Genomic DNA, 20,642 nt, shown 5'->3' on the forward strand with positions numbered 1-20,642 from the left:
ATGGGGCGGTGAGCTACTTGTTGCGGAACTGCAATTTTTGGCCAAAAAATAATAAAAAAGTTAAGCTGTTTGATAACTACAAACGTCCTAACATTCAATATCTTGTCTAATGATTGCAACAAACGAGCAGAAAAGCATTTAAGTGCAAAGTTTGCCCAAAATAAGAGACGACTCGCTCTCCTATTGGCCAATTAATGAACACTACAAAAACTAATATTTCGTAATTAACAGGCACACTTTTAAAAGTAAATATCTTTTCAAAAAAAAATGTTGTTGCTTAAACACTTTAAGAGGTTTTTAGTGGCATTTCAGAAAAGTGAAACCTTTTATTGGCATCGTGTGCTGTTGCGTTTTCACTACTGTGACTTTTGCACACTGCGTTCGCGCGAAAGTCGTCTGCGCACACACGAACACAGAGTTTTCGGAATGAAACATCTTAGTAGTGCCACTCCATATTTCCGAAAAATTACGACTGTGCCGCAACAAGTAGCTCACCGCCCCATGATGCTTTGGGCGTCCATGGTGGCTGAAGGGCAGCGCCGCCAGCTTTCCCTCTAGGTAATAGTAAGAAACTCTATGGCTTTAGGGGCCTAGAGGGGACTTGTATCTATTGTTATCAATGTCTGTCAGCATGATAGTATTAGAAGCCTTACCAAAACAAAACCCGGTGTCGTGGTCTGTCATATAACTTGCGGATTGATCGAGATGCAATTATGGTCTCTCATAACATTCGATGACTGGTCGATGCAGTTATGACGTCATAAGGTCACGTGACGTGCCCCGCTCCCTTTCTCCACCCGCATCGCTGCTAACGCCTCACCACGGATACACGACTTTGTGGTCTGTCATGAAATTCGCCGATTTTAGTGCTGTCGCATTCCGCACACGTAGTGTAATTAGGCGTCCCCGTAGTTTCGTTTTTGTATTGGTGGCTCGATTTGCGACTTTTACGTCACTCTAGGGAGAGTATCGTTACCACAATGACAGCTGATACTGACAACGAGAGTGAAATGACGGGGAGAATAACAATGGGGCGCGGTTCATTTGGCATGCACTCTCAGGTCACACATATCATCTTGCCAGCGTCCCTTAAGAAGAAAGTATATAATCGTATATAAGTATATAAATGACGGAGAATGTTGGAGGAGGTTGAGATTAAATTGCGGATAGCGAGTGCAGTGAGCTGTGGAAAGGAATAAGATGGGTGTAATGTTAAGAGACAGGGAGGGAGCAAACGCGAGTTAACGACATCGTAGCTGAAAAATTGAGAGGACACTTTGGAAACTAAAGTGTTGAGAGGCGAAAGCCGAAAACACAATGCCGTGACGACTTCCGGTGGATTTGACGTCACACCGTTCCCGTAGCTATATCGACGTCCACGCTATTTGGACGCAATTTTAACATTTTTGCCTATAATTAACTAATTAATCTGCAGTCATCAAATTTGGCTTTTAGGTTTATTTTTTTCTCATCTATCTGAAGCAACCATTGGTTTTCTTCTATCTTTTTTATTTCCCGAGTTAAACGCGTGTGACACGCTTTGTTAACGGACGACAGTATCGGCCATTAAAGGCTTTCGTCTTAAAACAAGAAGAAATGGGCATAGGCAGGGCTTGTAATGCGAAGAGGAGGTAACCGATGGTCCCTCGGGGTAACGGAGTGGATTCCAAGAGATGGCAAGCGTAACAGAGGGCGTCACAGAGTCAGGCGGGCGGATGAGATTAGGAAGTTTGCGAGGATAAGATGGCTCCCCCCCCATCCTGCTGGCAGCTGGCACGGGACCTGGTTAATTAGTGAGATTTGGGAGATGCATTCGTCTTGCAGTGGGTTTATTCAGTCTGGTGATGTTGATAGTAGCGATGCAAAGGGACTTGACGTCCACTGTGACATTCAAGTAGAGCACGTGCTTTTAAAAGGCAACAGGGAGAGTAAGCGCAGTCCATCGAGCAATGTCGAGTTGTGCCAGACTCAAAGGTCACACGAGCGTGCGAAGCTCAGTTGAACAAGAGGAGTGCTTTGGTTTTCACCCGAGCGGAATGTAACATTTCGTTTCGCTCTATGGTTTTATTTTTCCTTAGCTGCTGCTGTCCTGGAGGACAAGAAAAAAAAAAGTAGACAAGCCTGTTCTCCTAAGTGCTTATCTTCTCAACCGCTAACGCAATTCGCTGCCGATATGCACCCCGATTTTTATCGTGCTTTGGCGACGCCATCTCTGTGTCTGTGAGCGCTCCCTTTGCACGAGAGCGGCGCAACGTTTGTCTCAGTGCGTGCCTAAAGGGTTCCCCTCCGGTCCGCCGGTCTTCACCCCTGAGCCATGTAAGGAAAGCTCGTGCTCTTTGACCGGGCTTTTATCTGATTACTCCGATTCTCGTATCGTCGTAGGAGGAGTTGAGAGAGAGAGAGAGAGGGAAGGAAGGAAGGAAGGTGGTGTGTCCGTCTCCACTTTGTAGCGCGCGTCAGCTTAATTTCTTCCTTTTTAGTTTTTCATCTGTTTCTTCCGTTTTTCTTTCCTTCCTTCCATCCTTTATTTTTATATTCTGTATTCACGCTTATACGCAAAGGAGGAAAGAGAGAGAGTGCGAGAAAGAGAGGGAACTGGCGGGCGTGCGCGCGGCTCGCAATCTGTACGTTCGTCGTCCGCCGCCCTTTCGTATTATAATTCTCGAAGCAAGATTTCGTTCCGCGCCGTTTCTCCTTTTGAACCTGACGACGACGGGACTCGTGCCGCTGCCCGCTTTGCTCTTGTTTCACGCTCGCTCCGTTTCTTCCCGCCATTTCCTTGTTTGCTTTATGGTAAGAGATTTTTTTTGGAGGTTCTCGTGATGTTTATTTTTTTTTTCTTTTAGAAACGAAGTTGGACGGAAAACATTCTGTAAGGCGAGGCTAAGAAACGGGCGAGGGTGGAGGAGGTGCGCACATGAATAAACAAGTCAAACTCCAGGCGCCGCGCTCGCCTCGCGTTTTCCATCTGCTTCGGTCGCCGCGACTTCTGCTTTGAAGCGTCGTGTCGTCTGCTACTACCGCTGCCGCCGCCATTTCTGAGTCTTCTGATTAATTCTGCCTTTTTTGTTTAGTTTTTTTTCTTGGTGTCTTATGTCCTTCTTTTATAAAAATCATTTTGCTTCTCGCGTCCGGAGTACGAAGCTTTCGAAGGTTGAGCGCGCATAACAAGATTAAACGAGGGCGGAACTTAAACAGAGCTTCGCGCACCGCTTAGGCGCCGATAGGAGCGCCCTCCCAAGTGAAGGATGGAGCGCGCAGGTGAGCCGAACGCGAGTCGATGCAGTCCATGCATTTTTTAGGGCCGTCACTTAAGCGCATTTGGCGTTTCCTTTTTTTCTCCGCCTGTCTTTTGTGTCTTTAGTATTTGTTTTTGATTCCGCCGCTCCATTGCCGTTGACTAATACACGCTTGGCTAGTACTGACGTAGTCCGCGCTTTGGTAGACTGGGGACAACTCGATAACTTGGTAGTACGACGGTTCGCGGCTTCACTACGAACTGAATCGTGTGTTCTATACTAGGACGCATACTTTCGCTTTTCAACAGGCACAGGATGCGAAAACACTCCGGTTTAACTTTTTTTGAAGCGAAAAGCTTCACTAGGCTCGTCAACACCGCGCTTCGCGTGAGCCACCCCTGGGCGCCGCCGCGGCGCGCTCTTCCTCCTCCTCGCCACCCCCTCCCTTCTCCTCCTCGCCACCTGTTTACCCTTCGCCGCTGCTAGCGGTTCTTATCGCGTTCTTATCGCGTTATCGCAAGGCGCTGCGATAACGCCGGAGCGGCGGCGGCGGACATAAAAGAGGCCGCGCGCCGCGGCGCGTGCTCCGTCGTTACTTCTCCTCCTCGCCATCGGTTAACCGCTTGGTACGGTTTGGACGGCGGTCTCCGTCCCAAGAGAAGGTTCTTTCGCAAGGCGTTGCGAGAACGCACTCGTGAGCGGCGGCGGCGGCCGTAGAAGAGGCGCAGACATTCGCCATGGAAGGAAGAAGACCCAGAAGTGGTAGCGAGGGAGTTGGCTCAAAATCTACACCGCTACCGTGGTGCTCCCAGTGCATTGTGCGCGAACTGCGACAGCCATGACGTCAAGCAAAGCATAACTGCAGCTTTTCGCTTGTAAATCCAGGCTTAACCAGACCTGAGCCACTGCCATTTTTTTTAGATCTGCCACTGTCCCAAAGTGTAGGAGCTCTCGTGCCGCTGTTTTGGAATCCAACAAAGTCGTGCCTTCGATATAGCTTGGGATGGTTACATCTGAAAAGGCTCCTGAGTTTCGGAACCAGAAAAATCAAGTGGGAGGCTTCCGGCCGAGGTGAGTCGCCATGCCCTCATTTACTTCAGGATTCTAACAAGGCGTCCGCTTCTTCCCGCGTGTAATGTTCGCTTCAAGACATCTGTGCAGACAGTCGGTGTGTAGGGTGGCGACAACCATTGTACGCATGGAGACGCCATTTTGTTTCTTAAGTATTAGCATAGGCATCTGGTGTGGAGGCGTACTTACCTGAGGAATTTCCTTCCCAAATAAGACAGCTATACATGGCAGCTGTATTCTAAGATCTCATGCCCTCAGACAGCTGCAGCGCCTTTTGCAATAAAACTGGGACACCGCAATATTCAGCTTGGGGAACGAAGTGTAGTAGTTGTCGTCGATCTAAACGGTGAAGCTGTGTATTGAGGTTCGCTGTTGACAAAAGCAAACGCAAATGATTTACTAGTTTGCCTGCCGCGGGGGCGGTAACCATACCAGGAGGTTTTGTTCGAACATAATTACTACTGCTACATCAGAACGCCTTTGCAGCTTTCTGGCGCAAGTTGATGCATCTATCTTCGTTAAGAGGATAATTAGTAGAGATTTTTGAACAACCCTGATTTTATAATATTCTCTCAGAACATGCAGTGTCGCTCTTAATGAAGGGCTCAAGTTACGTGGGATGTACACTTCGTACGTAGGCGCAGACACCATTTGGAAGCTTGGCCGTCTTTGCATGTCTGTATAGTCTGTACCACGGCGCATGCAAACAGTCTCACTTCTTGGGACAGGGGGAATAATTTATCCACTAGTACTCGACAGAACAGCTGGTTCGAGAGAGAGAGAAACAGAGACGAAGAAAAACGCAGGAATGTTTTTCATTTCGCTCTGCGCTAGGGACGCGTGCGGAGTCTTTGGGTGTCATCGTCTTATACAGCCTGCATGCCCGCGAGCGCACTTCAAACGCCGACTTGCGCTCGCACGCGCATCTACCTGATCTCGCATTCGGCGGCAGAGGCTCTTCACCGGCTCCCGTGAACAATTGGCTTTAGAGCGCTCGCGAGCCAATTGACGCGTCCACTTTTAGCGCGGGAGCGCGCCTAGCCGGGAGGCTTGATTACGTGCATAGCGTCTAGCTGGGCCTCTTTATCTTGTATAGGAAAGCTCCTCTTTTTTCGCAGCGTCTCTTCTCTTCGTTTTCGGACCCAGGGAGAAGAAATTGTTGCCCCTTGTGTATAGACCCGGACTCTTTCAGACTCCGTGCTTTGCGTGTGCCAGGTTCTATCGTGTCGATCCTGGAGCATTCGACAGCGACGTTGAGGGTTAAGGGATTGTTCACGTGCCAAAGAAACTGTTCGGGCTGCAAGGTGTTTGTCATGAAGTTGAAATCATAAAAAAAAATTACTGGCCAGACTAGGCTACGACTTTGTTAAAACATTCGTCGAGAGTTGTGACGCTTCTCCTCTTCTTTCGCTCCTCTTAATCTTCTCACATTTCTGTCCTTCTTTTCTCTTCTTTTTCTTCGTCTTTTTTTGGTCTTCTCTACTTCTCTCCCACTTCTTTTTGACATGGCTTAGCTTCTGTCTTCTTCCTCGTTTTCTTCATCCTTTTTTTTCTATTCTCTCTTTTTCTTCGCTCCTTTTCTCGTCTCTTCACTCTCTTGCCTTGGCTCGCGAATTTTCTGCGGCAGCTACAACGGACTTCACATACACTACCACTCGGACTGGGGGTCACAGTAACGGCCTTCGCCGTAACAGTGTTACGAGGAAAGGAAAGGAAAGGCGCAGTATTCACCTCGCTCTCGGAGGACACCTCAACCACGCCCTGAAGGCAATAATGTAGCAGGTGGGAGCGAAAGGTGGATGAAAGAAGTGGACGACTCCAGAGTAATTCCGACCACCTGGGGTTCTTTAGCGGGCACTGGGAGCGCTCGGTACATGCACGTATTGCGCTACCGTCGCGAAGAACAATGATGGGTCGAATTATATACCACGGCCGTGGATTGTATTCCGCGTGACTCGCTCTCGGCCGTAGTTCTTCGAATATACCGGTTGCAAAATGTGGCACTCCAGTTTGCCCAGTATTTGGCGGTTAGCAGACTGTCGCGCCAGCCGGCGGCGTTCAGACGAACCTTTCAGCGCCTTTTGAAAACATAAGTTGCAGAGCGCCACGAATGGCTGGCTGCCCAGCTCCGAGAGGTGGCATATCCTCCGGTTTCCTCCGGTTCCGTTCCTTAGTTCGTGCGCATCACTGGACGGCCGATGCCTTGCGATAGGCGCGGTGTTCTATTTCCTGAGCCAGCGACGACGGCCGACAAAAATAATAATGAAGATTGATTAATATAGAACTTCTCCGTTATTATGCACTCTTTGACGGAATACTGTCTGGCGAGGGGCGAGAATTGCAGAAAACACAGAACTTATTAGAAGTCATGGCCGATCAGTTGAGCACTCGTAGTGACGAGGAATCCGTACGGACCCCGAAACGCCCTTTTTTGGTGGTTATATATCTTGGCAAATGGACGTTTACTATTAGCCTGCCGCGGTGGCTCAGTGGTTAGGGCACTGAGCTGCTTAGCCCGAGGATGCGGGTTCAATCCCGGACGCGGCGGCGGCGTTTCGATGGAGGCGAAATGCTACTGGCGCCCGTGTGTTGTGCGAGGCCGGTGTACGTTAAAGAACCCCAGGTGGTCGAAATAGTTCCGCAGCCCACTTCTACGGCGCCTCTTCCCCTCTTCCTACTTCCACTACCTCCTTCGTCCAGACCCCATTGCACTGATGACATTTTTTTTTTCTACTGTATACTCACCGTTTCATTTCCTGGCTCCTGAATGAACATATAGGGAGTACCTGCTCTCTATTCAGCCCTGTGACTTACAGGGCGCGATTAATATGAAAGGGATTACTAGATCGTACAGTACGCCATCTGTTTCAATGCCTGCCGCACTTTTGGCTTCGCAATGGGATCCCTTTGGACTTCTGGTTTCTTTTGCCCCTCGCGATATGGCGCTACCGACGTGGAACTTTGGCTTACGTCATCGCACGAGTATGTATCTTCGCCAGTCTTTACTCGCAGAGGTCCCGGCCCCCGTCCCCTAGGCCTGCGTGCCAGGGGCGGTGAGTAGGGGGCCTTCTAAAGTGGTGGAAATAAAGTTTTAATAATCATCATCATCATGCCGACATGGCTGGCCTATAGACGGATATTATTGACATCGCCGTTAAATCTGAGGGGTGGGGGGGGGGGGGGGGGGGGGTGTTGGCAACTGCCACGTTACCTAGTGAACGAAAGTGGCTTTTTTTATTTCGTACGTGCTTGACTTAGTCCTATTCTCTTCAATATAGCGCCGCCTCGTGGTGAACGAAGTAAGCAAAAATTTGTTCGCCCGTTTCCCGTGGCATGTCGTCAGTGCTGTGCTACTCTCTTCTCTCACGGCGCGCGTTGAGAAAACACGAAGGTGCTAGCGAATAGGAAAGGGAAACAAATGACTTGATTCGCCAAAACCGACTGATCTGGCTGGCTTTGAAATAGAGGAGGCGCTGGTTCGTACTCGAGAGCCATATATGTTTTTCTTTTGCTTAGAATTGAAGGGTCTTCAAAGGGACCATGCTTTTGCAGGATGAGTACTTTGCATGGGTGAAACAAACGGCGAAGATCTGCGCTCACACACTCGTACTTGGCTCGTACTCGGGGAAGCAATTACTGGCTAATAAAGCGCTTCCGTTTATATTGCTTCCACCTGTACGCCTCGAGACGTGGTGCGCGAGGACCGGACAGTTTGATCGCTGTTGTTGCTGCAGTTTTCTTTTTTCCTTTGTTACGCTGTTCCTTCCTGCGGTGTCTGCAGGGCCCGTTCTTATTGGCGAACTTCTTTAGTGACGGAAGAAGGAGAGAGAGTGAATGAGTGGGGAGTGTTTGCCCTTAACGTCCGTTACAGTGTACTCTGTAGTGTTTGACCGACTATGCGGACGTCTCGGTACCCGCCAATATATCCGGTCTAGAACCCGGTGGCCAACGGAACTTTCTCTTATTCCGTGATCGCACTTTGTATGTACCGCCTGTGCTGTAAGAGCCTCCCGGTCGGTGTCAAAGAGAGCGCTTGTAATCTGCTCTTGGTGTGACGTTCACGGCGTATAGAAGGGCAGTACTTTTTGTGGCGCCTGTCGATTTTCGAAAAAAAAAAAAAACTTTAGTTGTAGTCCTCACTCTCAGTTCATTGAACGCTGTTTCTTATGCCATAGTACGGAGGGGAATTTTGGTGCACGAGCAGGTCCGCAAGTTGGGCTGTCTGGGGGTTTCGTGTCGGAAGATGCACGAAGCCCTGGTGTTAGGGGCAAGTGAGAACTTTGGCAGATACATGCGAACATATCTTAGCAGTCTCAAAGTATAACGTTAAAGTAACTCTGCAGATGAATCTTAATATATGGCTATAAAATATCAGTAACTGTCGCACAGAAAGAGAAGTGTTACGTTTGTAGGTCCAGTATTTTAATGTACTTTCGAGGTGGTGGCTTATCAGGCGCTGCCTAAACGAATATTCTGACTGCGTTGGTTTAATAGGTATAGGCAGTGCATTTCTAAATGACGTTGCTGTCAAGAATGGGGCATGTTTACCGCTCAGTGTTTGATTACTTTGGTAGGAGCAAGGCGCGGTTCCTCGTCTTCGAGCCTGAGAACCGTCATAATTCACAATTTATGTTTTGTGCATTCGCTGTTATTGTGTCACGCAGTGGAAGGCCATGTCGCGAACTGTCACCAATATGTCAGTAATCGTCAGAAATGTCATTCAAGCCGCTGCGAACCGTTGAACGGGTAGTCGCGGAGAGTGCGAACGTCTTTTGCCATAACTGCGTAAGCTCTACTTTTCGGACGTTACCCTTTTAGTTCCTGAGGGTTTGATTTTTGTGTCTTCAGTATTGAAAGTTCTTCTCCGTGGTCAGTGTAATATGTGCCGATTCTTCTCCGTCGATTCCTTCCATGCTTAGCGTCCGCCCCGCTCAGTGTCCGATCTCGGCAATAGCAGGAGCGTTCCGTCAGTTGAGCCGGCTCCGCAGGGCGGAACGTATCAGAATGCGATAGAATTGTCCGATTACCGTGACCCGTCCCTGGATGTACCATTCACCGTCTTCGTAGTTGCTCGGCTCATACGCCTTCTTTCTTTCTTTTCTTTTCCCCCCACGTACTCGCAGGCATGGAGACGATCATGTCGGAGTTCTTCAACGACACCACGACGGCCTTCTACATCATCCTGATCGTGTGGGTGGCCGACCAGTATGACGCTATCTGCTGCCACACCACCATCACCAAGCGACACTGGCTCAGGCACGTGATTGTGACATGCCAAGCGTGTTTTTACTCGCGGGAACGCTATTTTAATCCACAGGTGCATTCTTGGGCTCTACTTTACAGTGTGTTGGTACGAAGGAAAAATTTTCGATTTTTAACCAGAAGAGTCGCTCTGGGTCATAGCACTGGCTGGGCTATGCTACGAACGATACCCGCAACGTTCTTGTTTCTCACCCCCCCCCCCCCCCCCCACCCCCCTTTTTTTTTTTGCACTTTCGATGAAGAAGCAAGCGTGAACGTTGTCCTTGAATGCGAACTTAGTGTTCACGTTGACATTGCTTGCCCCCGCACTTTAACCAAGGCTTTCCGCACTTGATCGCCATGATGTTTATATGTCTCAAAACTGAATAATGCGATGTCTGCTTCCGGCTTAGCCCGGCCGCTGTTGGAGGTACCGCGTTAATCGTGGTCGGCTTGCACCGTTCAAACTCCGTTCATGAACGCCGTCTGTGCTTGGGGTATGTCGGCGCCGTAAGGCGCGCTCTAGCTTGCCGCATTGTTGACAAATGAGCTCCTATTCAGGTGGCCGCTTAGGGGCGCCGTGAAAGAGAGCAAGAGAACGAAAAAGCAAGAAAGCGAGGCAGGTTGTGGTAGTAGACGAGAAAGAAGAAAATGAGTCAAACGAAAAAGAAAAAAATCGCCCGGCGTTGGACTCGCAGTCAAAGGCCGAGGTCGGGCTGCAGCCGTCGCCTGCAGCGGAGAATCCGTCTGCTCCGGTGCGTTCCGGGCTTTCGCGCGCCGCCACCGCTACGGGGAGCTGTGTCATCCTGCGCAACCCGTATTTCTATGGTTTTTTTCTCTCTCTCTTTCATGTCGTGCGTCTTGTCGCGCGCGCCCGCGTGCATCGGCGCATGCCTCGAAAAATAATTGCGGTGGCAGTCGTCCAATTAGACCGCTCCATTCATCATTAGACGCCCGCGGCGCCCTCTTGTGCCGTGCGGCGTTGGCTTTCCTCCGGCCGCGGATCCTGCGAACGCTGCTTCGACTCGGGCCTTCTTGTTTTCCGCCCTGCTGCTCTCGAAGATGCTGGGCGCCTTCGCTGCGGGCCTGTTTTGTGAAAAGGGGCGTGAAAGGGAGAAGAAACGCCCCCGGAAACAACTTCCCAAGTTCCGCGCGGTTTCGGGAGAAAAGAAAAAGAAATACCTAGCTTCTCTTGGGTTAGAGTGGCATTATTCTGCTTGTCGCCAGGACACCGCTGACAGTGCTACCATGAGAGAAGGGATTCAAGGTGTTCTGGAAGAACTTCTGTTGGTCTCATACTTTGTTTTATTTTTCTTCTACGTTTTGGCCTCCTTTCTTGCTTCGGAGCGGGCTTTTTGCTACAACAGCAAAAATGACGCTGTGTAGAGAAGTGCTGTTTTTGTAGTTGTGTTTGTGCAGTTAGTAGCGTTTTGGAAAGCGCTGCAGAAGCACCCAGTGCCTCGTACTTGTGTGTGCACCTTTCAGTTTGTGAGCATTGCTGTGAGCGCGAGGATATGCTGTGAGACAAAAAAAAATTGGCAGTGGCTTAGCTGAGCTGGGCCAGAATATACGCAGAGAAAGCAGTTTCGTCTACGGACATTTCAGCAGCGACACGTTGTCGTTCAGCAGCTTGGCGGCGTCTCTTCGCGAGACGTTCCTCTCGTTCTTCGGGTGTCTCGGCCGCCCGCTTAGCCTTTCTCGCCTTGTTTTCTCGCTTTCGGCCGCCCTTGTACCATGCGACGACTTCTGGATCGGAAGTCTCAATTTCACGCATCTTGTACTGCTGCCGTGACGAGCACGACCGCTCTCCTTCCTCCATGGTGCGCGTCTGAGTGAGCGCATCGTTTCCGGCTTATATCCCAGCTGCGCGACTCTGCGCATGCGCAGTGCGGCGCAGCGGCTGCGGCGCCGTGGTTGCCATGGAACTGGTTGCCTTGGTAACGGCGCATGCGCAGTAGTGGACTTTGGCAGGCACCGCGAAATGCCTAGCCTAGGGTAGCTTTCGCTACAGAAATTAACCCGCGATTTACTTCGTTACACTAAATCCGATGATGATGCCTATATGTAGCGCGATATGTATGGGCTCTTCGCAAAGGTTGATTATAATGGTTTTATAGACAATGCAAGCGGTAGGTGGCTCGACGCGCTTTTTGCGCCTTTCCACTTGGCTGCAGCTGCCGCGAAACCGTTTCTCCTCCTTTTCTCTAGGCTGCTGCTGGCTTGCACGGGTTTTGTCCTTTCCACTTGGCTGCAGCTGCCGCGAAACCGCTTTGCCTCCTTTCCACTAGGCTGCGGCTGGCGCACACGGGCTTGGTCTTTTCCACTTGGCTGCAGCTGCTGCGAAACAGTTTTGTCTCCTTTCCACTAGGCTGCAGCTGGCATGCATGAGCTTGGTCTTTTCCACTTGGCTGCAGCTGCTGCAAAACCGTTTTGCCTCCTTTCCACTAGGCTGCAGCTGGCATGCATGGGTTTTGTCCTTTCCACTTGGCTGCAGCTGCTGCAAAACCATTTTTCCTCCTTCCCTCTAGGCTGCAGCTGGCATGCATGGGCTTGGTCTTTTCCACTTGGCTGCAGCTGCTGCAAAACCGTTTTGCCTCCTTTCCACTAGGCTGCAGCTGGCATGCATGGGTTTTGTCCTTTCCACTTGGCTGCAGCTGCTGCAAAACAGTTTTGCATCCTTTCCACTAGGCTGCAGCTGGCATGCATGGGCTTGGTCTTTTCCACTTGGCTGCAGCTGCTGCAAAACCGTTTTGCCTCCTTTCCACTAGGCTGCAGCTGGCATGCATGGGTTTTGTCCTTTCCACTTGGCTGCAGCTGCTGCAAAACCATTTTGCCTCCTTCCCTCTAAGCTGCAGCTGGCGTGCACGGGTTTTGTCCTTTCCACATGGCTGTAGCTGCTAGGAAACCCATTTTCCTCCTTCACCAGGACATCATCAGGCTTCAGCAGGACACAAAACGGCTTTTTCGCCTGCTTCCCGTAGAAAAATTTCAAGAGCCATTAAACTGTCTATAGATTTTCCATGAACTGTCTGAAGAAAAAGTTGAGATTATTTTGCCCTCATGAGGAAGGTAATTGATCGCTCTAAGCACACTTTGTACTTCATATGTTTAACTGAAAAGAACGATACAGTCGTAGTAACTTATCTTCTCATTGTCTTGTTTTCTTTTTGCTCGCAGGTTCTTCTACCTTTACCACTTTGCCTTCTATGCGTACGACTACCGCTTCAACGGACAGTACAGTGGATTGGCCCTGCTCACCTCCTGGTTCTTCATACAGGTCTGCTCTCGGTAGCCCTCCCTGTACGGGGAAGGGCACGGTGTTATTTCTTCCTTTGCTTTGTGATCATTGCAACAGCTTAGCAGCGGCATTGACGGGCCTTCAGGACAGGGTTAATTGGAGGTATATGGGTGAGGTCTCTGTCCTGTAGTGGACATAGAAAAATTATGACGATGATGGCTGGCCTTTATCATCCTTTTCCACCATTCTCATTGTGACGGTTTTCCCCTCTGTTCCCACTGTCTATATGTCTGCCCAGTGTCCTATGGAGGGTGCATTTGGGTACAGGGTGCATGAGTTAATGGACAAGATGACGCTCACATCTGGAAATAGTGCAAAAATGAAATTTGTTGATGGGAAATATTTGGCATAGCAACACAAGTTGTTCATTCTAGGCAGGTGAGCTGAGGATGTCTGAGCACGCCTGCTTACCTGCTAGTGTCATTCTGGTCAATGAAAACAGCACGGATATTTTGATGCAGAAAGTGAAAGGAAGACATGGGAGAGACCTGCCCACAGGCTTTTCCACTATCATTGCGAGGGATGTGCTGTGGCCATTTGTATTCACTATGACTAAAGTTGCAGCTTTTGAAGACACGCACAGGATGAAGTAGACAACACCGGCGCTAACTTTGAAATTTAGTCCTTGTGCTGTCTACTTTGTTCTGTTCATGTCTTCAAGCGCTACAAGATTCATCATGGCAAACCAACTCGCCCATACAGTCACCATGAGTGTATTCACTAACTTATTTCTGTTAGATGATATTTACTTAACACTGCAGGTGGGCGACTGCATGACTATATGCAGAAAAATGTTCAAGATGGGATGACATTCCAGCAATTGCTGCAAAATAGTAAAAAGACAGATGCACTAAATTGATATTGTTTGAGGGCATTCTGAAGCGCAAGCTCTTTTTGCAACGTTTTTTTGTGTTGGTTGTGGTGGCTGGTATATTTGTGATCAGATATATCATTTTCGTGCAGCTGTGTTTGTTAATCGAATATCATATGTTTTGGAATAACATTCATACTATACGTTAGATTAATCAGTGCTGTGAACTCCTCATAACCTGCGCAAAAATTTCACTAGAGCCCATACTGTGTGTGCTGTGCAATGAAATTTTTGCAAGAGATGGATACACTCATATCTTCAGAAGACACTGCCCAGGAAGTGTTGTCTTCCTATATTGTGTTCTGCCTTGAATGACGCTCGTCCTTTTCCTTTTTGCGTCACGGTGCCGTTGAACTTTTTTCATGCGACACTACTGACACCACCGTTTGGTCTCGTCTTTGTTGCAGCACTCTATGATCTACTTCTTCCATCACTACGAGCTGCCGGCGATTCTGCAACGCTCAGGCTTGGAACAGGGCGAACCGGCCCGGACCGGCGCGGCTGAGGTTCCCGGCGTGGAGGCCGCGGCCCCCGGCGGCAACAACGGCGCGCAGGCCGCCGCCTCAGGGCACAACACGGCGGCCTCGCAGCAGCAGAACCAGCGCAACGGCAGCGGGCCGTTCCACTCAGCGACCGTCCGCTTGAGCGGCCACGCCGGCGGCATTACGATCCAGCCGGCAGGCGACGCTCCGCGCGTTGCCTTCATCCGAACCGTCTACATCGGCAACCTGCTGAACGCAGCCACGCTCGGGTCCGTGGCTGCATCGCAGACTGCGAACCAACAGCAACAGCAATCCCAGTCGCAGCAGCAGTCCTCGCAGCAGCAGCAACAACAGTCGCAGGAGCCGTCCAATGACGGTTCGCGGACCGGCGGCGACGACGCCAATCCCAGAACCGGAGGCGGCGAAGCCGACACTGCTCTAGTCCAGAACGCGCCGCGTGGCGACGGCAGTACAGAGGTGATTGAAACGTCCGACACGTCGGACAACTCGTCCAAGGTGAACGGTGGCGATGCCGATCCCAAGGAGCGGAAGGAGTCGACTTCCTCGTCGTGCGAAGACCTCAAGGGCGAAGGGAATGACGTGCAGCAAAACAATGAGCTGCAGACGGAGCCAGTGGTCTCTCAGAGTCCGAGCAGTAGGCCCGACCGTCTGGAAGACCCTCCAGCATAGTGACCGGTGTTGATGCTTCCTTTCTTAGTGTGTGTGTAACAAACTGGGGCTTGAACCACTTAGCCCGGTGGGCCGAACTGTCAAAGGCGGCATGCGCGCGCGTGCCCCGTGGCCATTTTAGTCTGAGGTCGCCCCGTTATACCTAAGTGTCGCATGCGTGGCGATTATAATTGTTTATTTGTTTTGCTCTTCTAATTTGTTTAGTGCTTGCCGCAAGAACTCCTCAAACGCTGGGCGCTTGCTGCCCAGCTACCCGGTGTGACAAGAAATTTCTGCGGCGCAAAGCGGCGAACAGCTATACACTGTGGCGTTCGGGAATGCGTGCGTCCACGAATGTGTCACAGTCTGCCAAACGTGAACTGCAGTTGCGGTCAAACCTTTGTCTGCCAAACGTGAACTGCAGTTGCGGTCAAACCTTTATCAATTGAGAGACCAATACACTTGTTCGGTGCGTGGAGGTGCGTGTTGCTACTATCCAGTCATGGGCCGAATGTTGCTGTACAAAGTAGAAAAAAACTAGCTCTTTGAGCCATGACTGACAACGCACTCACGAGTGGATAACAGTTCACACCTTAAGCCTAGCTTCAATGTCTCTGCTGACACTGATGCTGTCTGTGTCATGAAAGCTCTGTATAACTTGGCAGGCTCACCTGTGCCGTGTCATTTTGTCAGAGACTGCAAACGTGCTTTTAGGAGACAAAAGAGTGTAAAATATGTGCCGTCATGCAGAAGGGTTTATTTTACTGTGACGACACAACAAAGGGCTAGTAAGTCCGAAAAGTTGTTTAGATGGGGGCTTTCTTTTCACTACCTTTCAATCTTACTCTCTAATGGACTTTTCTTCACCTGTAAAGCAATCTGGAGAAAGGAACATGACTTGAAAATAGACTGCTGTGAATTTGCTGTGAATCACTGCTTCAATAACTTATTGATGCAAATTCCATGTGCGTTGCTTGCAGTACACTTTGCTAGTAAGCTTCTTTTTTTGGCGTCATGGGTTAAAATGTGAACATTACAAGCAGTAGCAGTATGCTGTGCATCTGTAAGTCAAGTCACTCTGTAAACATTTTTTATTTCGTACATTCTCTTTCATAGAATTTTCTCACCTCTCTTGCGTTGGTCTCCGAAACTGATTTTTTAGCGTGCCAGTTTGGGGGAGTTTTTCTTGACAACTTTCCCTGTTGTGTGTTTGTTTATGGTAGCCACAAGAGGGATGCACACACTTTTTCTTTTTCTCAGCTTCTTTGTCGGAAGGCATTCAGTCAAAAACACGTTTTCTCTCCTTTCTCCCGGGCGGCGTGGCTTTAGTCCCCTTCGCTGTTCGCGGCTCTGAAGAATAAAAAGAGAAAGCTGCAATAAATTCATCCTTTGCCTCCCTGTGCTTAGTCGTATGGCTAACAATGCTGTTTTCACCTGTGTTTGCTTTTCACAACTTCAGCTGTTGAAGGCATATTGTGTCAAGGTCACATTGTTCTCTCAAAGTGACATCATTCTGATGTTACTATCATCAGTGACTTTGTCATTGATTATGTGATCTGTGTGTCACCAATGTGACTCATTGCTTTCCTTAATGTGCCCTGTGACTCATTGTCATGTAACCCATTAATTGTAAATGCATCATTTCACCCCTTCAACCCATTACAAGTGTCTGTGAGCCCTTTGCACATACATGAACCCCATGACTTTTTTTAAAACATGTGCAGCGCGAACGCATGAAAAGCACCTCGCTAATCTTGATAATCTTTGCCTTGGTCCCAATATCAGTATTGGCGGGAGGTGGGCATCCACACGACCCATGGATACGTACGTACCGCCTTTATGAGAATCTTCTACTCTAGTGGATCCGCAGCTGGACAGTGTCGTATACTCTGAGTTGTTGATAAGGAAAGTCATTTCTACTTTCAAGAGATTTAGGGTGCTGGGTACGGTATGGGAAGGCACCTAAGGATGGTACTCTGGGAGTACTAATAAAAGGGGTAAGTATACATTGTGCACATGTTCAAAAGTCTTCAAGCCAAGTGGAACACTTTCATCCACTGGAGCGCTAAAAGCCACAAAATCTTGAAAGGTGAGGTTTAAAGTTTCCAGGGACGAGGGAGTTTAGAGTTTCGGGGGTGTCGTAAGGGTCCATGTGGCCTGAGAACTTTTCATTGAGGGTGCACATTCTACCTGCAGGCAGTAGTATAGAAAGAAGGATACTATTTCTAATGTTAAGCGCGAAATTCCCTGCCTTGCGCTTTTTGAGCTCTAAGAGACGGCTATCGTGACACCACTTACGCGTTTGGCGTAGTCGGCACTTCGCCTGCAACTTCAAACTGGGAGAATCGGGCGGCCCAGGTTACAAACCTAGCATACTGTCTCCTGTCTTGCAGCAAATGGCCTTTCCAACTGACTTACCGAACGTTGCATTCTGCGAGTGTTGTGAAATATACAGATAGTTTGTACTGTCGTCGCAGTGGCCGCCATGTTGGTGAACCAGCAATGCGGTGAAAATCTGCACCTGTGTCCAGTCCGCTTTCCGTCACCCGCACTTTCATCTCTTGGTAGTTATGCGTGGTACACCACAATGGTGCCTGTGACGTCATGGGCAGGGCTTTGTACCAATGGCTAAACTCGCCATATAGGAGACATGCATCAAAATCTGACGATCTGTTGGGCCATGCTTGGGAGGTTAGCAGATTCTCTCGCCACCTGTGGCATTTAAACTGCGCTGCTGAGCTCATGACACGGAAACAGCGGGGAAATACGCGATCAGTAGTTGTCTGCTCATTTTACAGGTGGCGCTACAGTCTGTTAAACGCTAAAGTTAAACGCCGCGAAGTGACTATGGGGAATAGCCAGGTTTTGAAATTGTCTCCGATGCCCACTCAGAAACATAAGCCTGCGCAGCAGTAGACTGCACCTTCACATCCTGCCTGGCCGCTTCCTTCCGGGAACTATACCTCACCACCGCTGAAGCGATAGCTATCGCCCCCAAATTGAGTTACTCCCAATCCCACAGCTCGCATATCTTCAGCGACTCACAGGTTGCCTGCCGCGCTTACGCAAGCGGTCGCGTAGCAAGGCAAGCTCTCCGCATCCTGGGGCATACTTTCCAACAACACCGAATCATTTCTGGGTTCCTGAGGTCACGAATGCCTGGCTCACGATTTTACTCACCGAGCGGGGCCTCCTCATCCCGAGCTCTACCCCTATCCACCCACTACGCCACACGCCTAGAAACCTCTGAGGGGATTAACGCGCTACACAAGGACAAAAAAGCCAACTGAAAAGACGGGCACAAGACAAGCCCGCACTAAAAACTGAGATTTATTCTGGTAAGAGGGCACATAAATAATTTCATGCACATGCCCAGAGCAATCAATTCATTGCCACCGGCTGTATCGCACGCTCCTTCGTTTCTTGATTAGTTCTAACTCCTCACTCGATACCAACACTGATGGTGTGCTTACGCACTCGTCTTCACCGGCCTCACATATCTCAAAGGCCTCTCTTATTTCTCTTTCTTTCTTGTCCCTTGCACGAGCTAAAATTGTAGTCCGTTCAAAGTAAGGTGAACATTTGTGATTTGCGCAATGGGGGGCAAGGTTTCCAGGATTCGTTATTTTTCCTAGGTTATTATTGTGCTCTTTTAACCTGATGTTTTGACATCTGGCTGATTGAATCTTGTAGACTATACCTGTCGCACATTCTGCGAACTTTTCTTGGTGTGCGATACCACATGTGTTAGCCACTTTTTCCCTCGATTTATTCATTTCATGACACAGACTCACTAATTTCCGGGGTGTGGTAAACACCAGGGGAACATCATATCTGTTTGCTATCTTCTTTAAGCCGTGCGAAACATTATGTACACAAGGAATGACAACCACTCCAGTAGCCTGCTCTGCATGCATTTTTTTGCGGTCTTTTGCTGTCCAGTATCTTTTGTCAGTTCTTTTCAGCCGCAAGGGAGATAGCGCGTCAGGGCACCCACTCATCCTTAGCCTATCAACTTGCTTCTTGATGCTACTCTCTACCTGATGAGAGCGCGATTTCTGAAGACACTGCGCCACATTGTTACTTGCTAAACTCATTTTCAGTAACTTAGAGTGCGCAGAATGATAACTTGAGAAGCTTTTTCCTCTTTTCGTCAGGTACGTAAAAGACACTATTAGAAACCTTTGAGGGGATTAAGGAGCTACATCTCTAGGAAAACGTCTAATATACTGCTAACTGACAATCGGTTCGCAATCGCAAAAGGGAAGCAAAGGGAGAAATTGCCAAGAAACCGAAATGCTTCCAGTAATTCAAGCTGTGCCAATCGATTACAAGGCCCGGTTTCCCCTTGCTATGTAGATATCCGAGATGACCGGAGAAATCCACGACCCAATGCTGATACCGCTTTTTTGCACAAACAATTTCGAGCCGAATTCCACAACCAAAGAACTAAGGTATTTTTCTAGCTACTTGAAGTACCCCGATCAGTTCCTTTCCTGCTGTAAGCGCTGCGGGAAACCGGGAAACTATATTCACATCCTCCTCACATGTACAGTCGCGGGTAAAAAAGGTTAGCACACACGACGGAACACCAGAGCGCCGGAATGGCAACGCGTGGCGCTGCGGGTGGCGAAGAGGCTGATAACGAGAGTTCCGGGCCGTTCTCATTCTACAGTATTAGGGGGGTTCAGCGGACTGCCACGGACAGCAGAATTACTGGCTAAAAGCAGCGCTATCATCTATTGTTCCCGCGAGTTCCTTTTGACAAACCATCGCGGACATAAAAAAAAGCAGTAATAAAAAGAAGCAATCTTTGCTGATCATAACCGATCCAATATAAATGCCGCAAGCACAGTCACGTAGGGTCGGCACTTCAACGCTCGGGCGGTGCACGCTTGATAAAGCTTACTTCCTGCCGTCCCCCCCTAGGCTGCAAACATGGAAGCGGCCCGTTAGGCAGGTCAGCGTACCGCAGCGCCGCGTGGTGAGATATACGAATTCTAATCGCCAGTGATCTGTGCTAATATTTTTTGCACGCGACTGTACCTTCCCACATCTTCCATCCCCAACCACGGCGGTCATACTGGGAGACTCTCCTGGCCAGCTCCGCAGCTGCTGACCAGTGCCGGATAATTACTGATGCCTTGAAGCGGATGGCCCTCCAAGGGTTGTCCTTTTCCCTTCAAGGGCCACCCCACAAAGGTTGCCTCGTGCCACGTAAGGGGGGGGGGGGGGGGGGTAGGGTTTTCCCCTTTGCATTTCTTGGCAATAAATGTTTCCACCACCACCACCACCAAAATAAAATGTGGGAGCGGGGACGTTTAATCCGATTTAATAGGAAAATCAGCCCCACAGGGCAATTATTCGCAGTTTCTAAGAATGCTTGGAGCGTGTCGAAGTTCCCGCGGTAAAAAGGTGAGCTCAGAGTCCTGTTTAGTACACCTTTAACGCTGCTGCGTTGAAATGCAGCCCGCCAGCGCCTCGTCATAGTGGCAGCATACGCCGTGAAGCATGCCATCTTATCGACTCATCTTGTGGTCTGCTTCTCGCGCCAAGCCCATGAGCAGGCGCTTTCAGACGAGCACCCCTTGGCGCGCAAAATGGACACGCCATTCTCGGGCCACCAGATGATTCAGGTGACACAGCAATGCCTATGAGCCACCCGCGGCGCGTCCTGGCAACGCCTTGACTTGGCACTGTCTGTCCATAGCCTCCTCTCCACACGACTTATGTTTCGCTGGTTGTCCGGCGACCCTGCCGGCACTCGCTGC

General features: G+C 49.6%; 1 protein-coding gene across 1 annotated transcript in view; it reads left to right on the forward strand.

Annotated features, from left to right (window-relative positions):
- The window catches only part of LOC149365491 (membralin), a 66,802-nt gene extending 51,535 nt beyond the window's left edge, over positions 1–15,267 (forward strand). Inside the window, exons 9-11 of the mRNA XM_089542993.1 lie at positions 9,434–9,566; positions 12,729–12,828; positions 14,128–15,267. Of these exons, the coding sequence (XP_089399119.1) occupies positions 9,434–9,566; positions 12,729–12,828; positions 14,128–14,892 (998 nt within the window). The 3' untranslated portion in view covers positions 14,893–15,267. The remainder of the gene's footprint in view (positions 1–9,433; positions 9,567–12,728; positions 12,829–14,127) is intronic.
- Positions 15,268–20,642: the final 5,375 nt, after the last annotated feature.

Source organism: Amblyomma mixtum, chromosome 1, assembly GCF_055824585.1.
Source record: "Amblyomma mixtum isolate Tamu chromosome 1, ASM5582458v1, whole genome shotgun sequence".
Lineage (NCBI taxonomy): Eukaryota > Metazoa > Arthropoda > Arachnida > Ixodida > Ixodidae > Amblyomma > Amblyomma mixtum.